At 44.9% G+C, this 8,123-nt stretch overlaps 1 protein-coding gene and 1 long non-coding RNA gene across 5 annotated transcripts in view; one reads left to right on the plus strand and one right to left on the minus strand.

The window, feature by feature from the left end:
- The window catches only part of HMGN3 (high mobility group nucleosomal binding domain 3), a 23,362-nt gene extending 22,274 nt beyond the window's left edge, over positions 1-1,088 (minus strand). For 2 of the 3 annotated variants that reach the window (XM_032104882.1, XM_032104883.1), the window contains exon 1: positions 884-1,066. In XM_032104882.1, coding sequence (XP_031960773.1) covers positions 884-898 — 15 coding nt within the window. In that variant the 5' untranslated portion in view covers positions 899-1,066. Of the gene's footprint in view, positions 1-883 lie in introns of all 3 variants that reach the window. The other variant, XM_032104884.1, reaches the window with a different exon arrangement.
- LOC116442174 lies at positions 7-7,588 on the plus strand. Of its 2 annotated transcripts, none has more exons than XR_004239430.1 (4): positions 7-318; positions 1,359-1,552; positions 2,817-2,897; positions 4,568-7,588. It is a non-coding gene; the product is annotated as an uncharacterized LOC116442174 (long non-coding RNA). The 2 variants fall into 2 exon arrangements; XR_004239431.1 differs by lacking the exon at positions 7-318 and adding an exon at positions 1,128-1,255.
- The last annotated feature ends 535 nt before the right edge of the window (positions 7,589-8,123 follow it).

The raw sequence follows: 8,123 nt of genomic DNA on the forward strand, positions 1-8,123 counted from the left end.
CGGAGCGCTCCCGGCGGCCGCGCAGCCAAGGCTCCGCTTCCAGCGGGCACGAGAGGGATAGAAAAACCCTCACAGCACCGAGCCCGGCCGCTCAAGGGCCGCCCAAGTTTCTCTCCCTGGGGGAAGGCGGTCTCACTGCCGGCTCCCTGCCGAGGAAGAGGCTGCCCGCCCCGAGGCGCCTGGAGAGCAGGACTCGGACGGCGACGGGAGTCCCTCAGCCCGGCACGGCTCCCCCGGCGCGGCGGGGGCCGCGGGCGCTCCCTTGGGAGGCGCCGCCCCCCACCCCCGGGGGCCCTGCCCGGATGGGCGCCGGAGTTGGTACATACGGGTCTGCCGCGGGAGGCGAGGAGAAGGGTGTAGTTTGTTTTAAACATGGCTTGCCTCTCCCCTCCTCCCTTTTACCTCGGAGCCATCGCTCCGGCGCGGCGGGAAGCGGCGGCGGCGGGATCCGGCCGCCCCGGGTGGGGGCTGCCTCCTCCCCGCCGCGGCGCCGGAGTTTGCGAGCAGGAAACTCCTCCCGCGGGGGCCAGGGGCGAAGCCGCAGCTGCTGCAGCGCTTCTCCCCGGCGGCGGAGGGGGAGGAGGAGGAAGGTGGGGGCTGGAGTTGTGATAGCGACTTCACCCCCCGGGGAGAGGAGCGACGCCGCCCCGCACGGCACCGAGAAAGTAAACAGGCGGCGGGGAGCGGCGGGGTGGGGTGGAGGGGGCTTGCAACAGGCAGCAAAATGCCCAGGCTCGGGAGCCATCCGCGAGCCCCAGCACGGAGCGGCAGGAGAGCAGCGGGCGCCCCCGGCCCCTGATGCGCGTTTCACCCGCCGGCCGCCGCTCGGTCCCCCGACCCCACCCGGGGAGGCAGGACCCGCCGCACACCCGGGGCGCCTCACCTTTCTCTTCGGCATAATGTCCCTGCTCCGGGCCGCCAAAGTAAAGCGGCCGAAAGAAGCTCCGGCAGAAGCGCGGGATCCGCCCGGCGGTGGCGGCGGCGGCGACACCGGCGTGGCTGGTGCCCGCAGCTGTGCCCGCGCCCGGTGCCCGCCGCGCCGCCCCGCCGCCCCCGGCGCCCCGGCAGCCCCCGCCGCCAGCGCCCGCCTCGCCGACGGGGCGGGCGGAGCGGGGCGGCCGCAGCTCCCGATTGGCTCCCCGGCGGCGCCGCGCCCCCCGCCCCGGCGGCAGCGGCTAATCACGGGCCCGGGATTCTCCATCAGCCGTCGGGAAGGCGAACCGGAGGTCTGGGCGCGTCGGGCAAGTTGCGTGCGGTGAGCGGCGAACAGCATCCGCTCACAAACCCCTGCAGTGGTCCTCGTACAGGTGCATTATTTCAGGCTGTTTAAATTTACCTTCGTTTTTTCCTTTCACTAGGTTCCAGTTTCCCCTCCTCGACTGAAATCCGCCGCAGTCTTTCTCCATCGCTACTGTTCTCCCTTTTTCAGCCCGGGGGGTTGTTTTGCCGTGTAAATCCATTCATCCTCCAAATGCAAGCATTACGTGGCCCTGATAAATCACTAGCAAGATAAACTAGTGCCGCTGAGAGAAACACTTCATTACAAGTTGGGGTAATCAATTCTTCATTTGACGATCAAATACCACCTACCTTTTTTTTTTTTCTTTTAGTTTTAATGAGAAAAATAAAAGTGATTGACTTGTCAACAGTTTGAAACTAAGCTATTCCTCTCAAGTACCTGCAGAAGAAGCAGAACAAAAACCAAAGGTTTTCCAACTGGTTGGCCGCCTGCCTTTTGGCCAAGAGCTGTAGTTAGGCTGCACACATCCCTGTGGCAGCTATAGGCCTCATTTTCCCTCTTTACCTGGGGGCATTTGAACTCATACCTCTTGTTCTCCCACAACGTTATTTTGACAACAAACTACAGTATCTCTGAAGCAGGAGAGGTTAGATTCTACTGTTGATACAGTTTCAACAGCTTTGTTTAGCTTGAACAATTTGTACTAATTAACTAATTTGTACTAATAATTCACCAGGGCAGGAACTCAGCTGGGTTTGCTCCCAGTTACATGTGTAAACCACCAAATTAGGGAGTCACACCCGCTATAGAGTTTACATGCTATTCATGTATATTTAAATAGTTTGTACAGAGTGGTATAGTTCCACATGGTAAGACTGGAAACACGGCCTTTAGCAGGAGATGCCTGTGTTAATCAGAGATTCAGGCCCACCTTATATAGTGTATTGCCTCAGTACTGAGTAACATCGGAAAGAAACAGGTTGGAATTACTCTGTAACTTAACTTTTCCCTGTTTCTTTTCCCACCTGTTTGCCAGCATTTTCCCCAGGTGTCTTTAATGGATGATGCAAGCAACCCCCTACAGCTTCACTGTGGACCATCCATTCAGAAAGAGAAAACAGAGCTAGGCCTCTGTTAATACAGATTAAATGTCATCCACAAGAGAATTGTGCACAAGTGCAGTGCTTTATTCCTACGCCATCCAAAAAGTTTGGATTAATCCCACATCTCATTCCAAATCAAAATAACTTGGGTGGGGGGAATTAGAATTTTTGATTAGTTCTGTGGCTACCTTCCTCATTTGGTTATATTCCTCTTCCATCTTTTCTCCCTACTTTTAGACTTGCAGGATAATTCAGGTTGAGAGGAGTCTCAGGAGGTCATCAGATAAAACCCTCCGCTCAGTTAGAGCAGGCAGCTGAAGACTTTGTCAAGTTCAGAATATCTCTGCAAACACAGATTCCATCATCTTTCCAGGCACCCTTTGCTGGTTCTTTCCCTGCATATGCATAAGCTCAATTCTAAAACTGTCCCCCACCCTATTTCCACACTCACTCCAGTTGCTTTAAATTTGCAGCTAGAAGACAGCAACAACAATTCCATGAGAGCAGTAGGAGCCTGGTAACAGGCAGAGAGGAAGTCCAGTAAACTTGAAGAGGTAATTTTCCCTGGATTTATGGGAAAGGGAGAAGCAATCCTGTTGACAATTTATAGTTATCTACAACTAATGAGCAGTATGAAGGAAAAGCAAAATTTTAGCAGTGAGACAGCAAGAGAAAGAACTGGTAGAGCTGGTAACTTATTTGCAGATGCCTTTTTTCCTCAATTGAACCAAATTCAGGTTCAATGGAAACATTGCACCTCAGGGTGAAATCATTCAGGAGAGTTGCTGATGGGTAGAAGAGCCCAGTTGGTCTCTTTCTTCACTCCCTCAGTATTTTCTGTGTCAATAGAAATTTATTCTGTTTGCTTTCTGTCACTGCAAGTCCTGTCAGATCTCTGGACAGTGGCAGGTTATAGGTGAAATTCCTGGAAACCTGAGAATAGCAGCAAGTTGTTTTTCTCCTACCCATATACTCATCCCTCTGTGTCTGTGTGATGCTTTCTCTGTAACAGAATTTATGTTCAGGCTGGCTGGCCTGCTGCTACAGCTTTCAGTTAAAAAGCACAGGAATTATCAGGTGGTTTTTTCTTTCTGCAGCTGTTGTCTTTTTCCATCATACCTGACCTGCTGGTGTTGAAAGATGACTCTTGTCTGAAAAGCTCTGATATTAACAGGAGAAACACTGTAGGTTTTCAGAGCAAAAAGGCAAAAATGCTGCTTTCCAATATGCGGTGAAAACTTCTGTACCACAGATGTAGGCCATGCTAGAAAAGCCATGTTTTGACCATATTTTTGGTTGTCATAGAAATTAGTTTATTCCTTAACTTCACAACTGCTTCTATTTATAAGTAATTAGGGGATGCAACTGTAATGCACCACCACTTTTCTATAGCATTTAGGAGGGACACAGATGAAAGTAATGTAGCCCTACATCACATTTTGTGTCCAAGGGATGCTGCTTGCACTACAGAGCCACCCTGAAATATAGCCTTGGAACTGTCAAAAGGCACATTACTGTCATCAGTTCCTTTAAATGAGTATGTGGCTGTACACAAATAATTCCAAATGGTGATGATAAGGGGTTACGGATATACAAACTAAGCAGTCTCATCACACTTGTTGTTCCACTCTTTCAAACATAGGCACTCTGAAGTCTGGTAAATATATTATTATCATTATCAATGTCTGGCGCTGTGTAGAAATTTCTGTTACTTCAGAATTGTTATTTTTAAGCAAAAATAACCTGTGACAGCTTTCTTTGAAAAGAAATCTGTCATGCAGTTCAATTGGTAGGAAGAAACTTCCATAAACTATTTAAAATAAATTTCAGAACAGCTTTATGTTTTATCTTCAAATAAGAAAAATGTTCAAGCACTCCACACTACTATTATGATGTTTTTCAAGTTATTAAGCTTTTGGAACATGTTGTAGTACTCAGCAAAGCTGCTTCTATCACTGTTTCAGGGACATCTCCACCACCTCAAAGGACTACAACCACACTTTAAACCTCTTGAACTTTCATTCAATAGTCCTCTGCACAAATACTACAGGGAATAGCAGAAAACAGATATTTACTAGCTAGCTACTACAAAGCAGAAAATAAAGCCAATTTTTCTACTATACTAATCAAGAAAAGTTCAGTCTGTTCCACACATATATTAGGCAGTTAAATTTGGAAATCTGATTTTTTTTTTTTGCCATTATTTTCTCCTGATTATTTGCAGAAACCGAGCTTCTGGTGTACACAGTTTCCATACAAGTCAAGACAAGCCTGATCAATGACGGTTGGAGTAGAAGCGGACTAACAACATATACAGCAGAGAACTTGGACTATTTTGGACTTTTTCATGCTATGATCAGCCGATTAGTTGTTAACATTCAAAATCACAGACACAGAACTTTTAAGGTCACAGAATGATTGAAGTGGGAAGGAACATCTGCAGATTGTCTAGTCCAACCCTCTGTTGAAAGCAGAGTCAGATACTGCAGGTTGCTTAGAGCTGGTTATCTTCAAGGATGGAATCTCCACAGCCTCCCTTTGCTGCCTGTTCCAGTGTCTGACCACCCTCACAATAAGTGGGTTTTTTACATTCAGATGGAATTTTATCAGAGAATGAGAGTTCAGTGACTAACAAGTCTGCTAGGCCTTGATGCAGCAGTACGGCAGAAACACATCCTGGAGAGTCAATTGCATATTGAAGTTAAGTGAGAAGCACACCACATGGTTATCCAGCCCATTGTCAAATAAGGCAGCTGTCTGCCGTTCAAACTCTCTTACTCTATTACATAATTCCACGAGGCAACTTATGGCCAATTATGTACAAGCTCATTGTTTGGCATGATTTGCTGAAGCAAGAGCAAAGGCCTTCATCTATCTCAGCTTCAGCAACGCCACCAGCCGAGGCATTCTAAATACTAATATGAACACTAAGCTGAGACAAATAACATTATCACGATGTTTTTTCTCTTCCTTGTTTAAGGTCTGACCTGTTCTGCTTGCGTACGGAAGCTGGGCCAAGAAAGATTCCACCTTTTGAGATAAATTAGTATTGAAAGTAGTAAACCTTGAATTAATTAAAGAGTCTGATTTCAGTGACTCAGGAATTCCAGAGAAGTGATTCTGTCATCTTAAACCTTCTGTTGAGTAATTCTACTTGAAGTAGCCTTATGTTCAGAACTCTGTCTTTAGTTCTATGTTAGCCCTTCCTGTAAGTATACACTGATGTTTCCAGTGTGATGTTAATATTTGATTTACAAATGCAGGAAATGTACTTGAAATACACTGGTTTCCACATTTATTCCTAGCATGTCTAAGTACTTCTAGAATGAAGTAGCTAAAAAAGTTAGAAAAGAGAGGCACCCTGAAGTGGTTTTTACATTGGGGTTTACATCAAACAGGCAGAGGAAGACATGGCTGCTCTTCAGAAGGCTTTAACAAAGGTCTCAGGTGTTGCTTCACCTACCACTAAACCAGGTGAAACCCTGTCAGGTCTATCAATATACCAATTTATGTGGCCACACCCTAGTTCACTACTTATCAAAGTGGGTTAGGTTAGAAACACAAGTATTTGGAGGTATTTAATTAATCAAACCACTTTAAAAAATGAGGCTAAGAGCATAAGAGATATAGTGAGGGGTTTGCGGAAATGCTAAGCTCCAGCTAATGAGGCAGGGCAGTAATCTGTAGCTGGGGCAGTAGGTCTCATTTAGCTTCTGCCAGAACTGGCTGTACTTGGACTACAGCACTTGTCCTGCCTTCTTGCTGTCAAACAAGAAAGCACCTGCAGTGCTGCCCCATTTCAGTGGCAGTTTTGCTAGGTCAGGGGACCCCTCCACCCCTCTGACCATAAAAATGCTCTGAAAATTGCTGCCCTCAATTCTACTGGCCCAGTCTTTCAAAAAGTCACTCTCTATTTCAGTTTGGGCAAACCAAAATGCACCTGCAAAGACCTGTCATCGAAAGTGAGTAGGCCTGGCTCATTTCAACACAGGTTGGTTGGGGAGCAACCGGACAAGTTACACTGGCAGAACCTGGGAGGTGGAAATGTATGGTGGGGGTGGTAATGAGCAGCTAGGGGTTCCCTAAGTGTTCTTCTGGTAGCCTAGCTACAGCCAGAACTAGCTGTGTGTACACAGGAAACCAGCGTCCCTGAGCATCCTCTTTTGTTCATGGAGAGAGTTGGGTGGCTATAAGACATAGTTCATCCTGCTAAGGTTCTGAATCACCCTTTGAAATTGTAAAATGCACATAAATATAAGAAAGTGATTCATAAATCTAGATTATTATTTTTCTGATAGTCTAGAGAAGCATTTCCATCACAGTTCTCTGAAATACTATATCTGATTGACACAAACAGGGGAAAAGGTTTTTTTAAAATTAATAAATTTTAAGACAAGTTTAGGTTAGTGATAGGTTCTCTGCTAACATACAATGAGAAAAAGAAATTATCTATTGAGTATTTTCTGTCCCACAGCATTAAACCCTGCTGTCAATAGTAAGAATTTAACTGTAGGGACTATTACTAGATAAAGCCAAATTAGATCAGCTAAAATCTAATCGTTGTTAAAAAAATTTCTAAATGTGGTAGGTGTACATTTATTTATGTTCCTAAAATGTAAGGAGTTGTGGGGTTTTTTTGGTTATACACTGTATAAAGTTCATCCTAATTGAAAATGTGAGGAGTCCACCTTGACTAAAGACAAAATGCTGCTACAACACAGGAACAATGTTTCTGAACTTGTAATTTAATGACACTTTGAACAGCTCAAGTCAGAGCTCCTACTGTTCTGTTGAAATTCTGGACCAGCTAAACAAAACCAGCAGTTTCTCTCAATCCCCCATTACTAGCTCTCTTCAGTCTTTGCTTAGATTTTCTCTGCAATCAGTTCATCTGCCTCAAACTAAAAAAGTAGAGAGAATGCAAAAGAACACAAACTGTAGCTGCAGTGGTCTGGCTCAGAGCTCCTGAGCTTGCAGCAATGAAATTTCTCTTTCCTTTACACTGAGGCTGCATCTGCTTCTGGGTAAGAATCTGCTGTCAGATGTTAAATATGAAACAGTCTTTTGTAAGGCTGTACTAGGGATGTAGAGGTTAGTTTACTGGCTATTTTGTAGCAAGGAAGTATTGTAAATATATAGTAAGTATTTCCATTTTCCTTGCATATGTTTTCCTGGGCTAACTGTGCTTATCAGTTTTTGTGTGTATTTAATGATAAATATATTAATAAATGATTGATTCAGCTGACAGGAAGAAAAAGACAATGCAATGGGAAACACTGTCAAATAAGGCCTCTAAATAGACCGGGTAATTTAAACGGGAAATCCTAAATCAACTGCTAGATAATGTAGTAAGTAAACATATTAACCTGTAAGTAAACATATCAACCAGACAGAAATTATGTCATAAATTACGTTTCTTGATTTATCACAGTCCAGTCATAGCACTCAAGGAACAGTTAAGGAAACTCAGGAAATAAAGATAATGGATAATTTAATGGAGTTTATATATTGCAGCTTCTAAACACTTATTTAAAAAAAAAATAAATTTCCAGAGTGCTACTTTAGAATCGTCATTGAAAACCATTACTGCAGGAATGTGTGGTTCTGTATAGTAAACAGTATACAGTCATTGTGCTGAAAAAGCATTTGTTGGTGAAATTCTGTCACTATTAAAAAAACCCCAAACAAAAAAACCTGTATATGTGTGCAGGCACGGTATATTCTAATGAGATATATTTATAACAATTCTGGCATGTTAGATATGGCTGTATTTACAAACC

The sequence above is a fragment of the Corvus moneduloides genome, chromosome 3, assembly GCF_009650955.1.
Source record: "Corvus moneduloides isolate bCorMon1 chromosome 3, bCorMon1.pri, whole genome shotgun sequence".
NCBI lineage: Eukaryota > Metazoa > Chordata > Aves > Passeriformes > Corvidae > Corvus > Corvus moneduloides.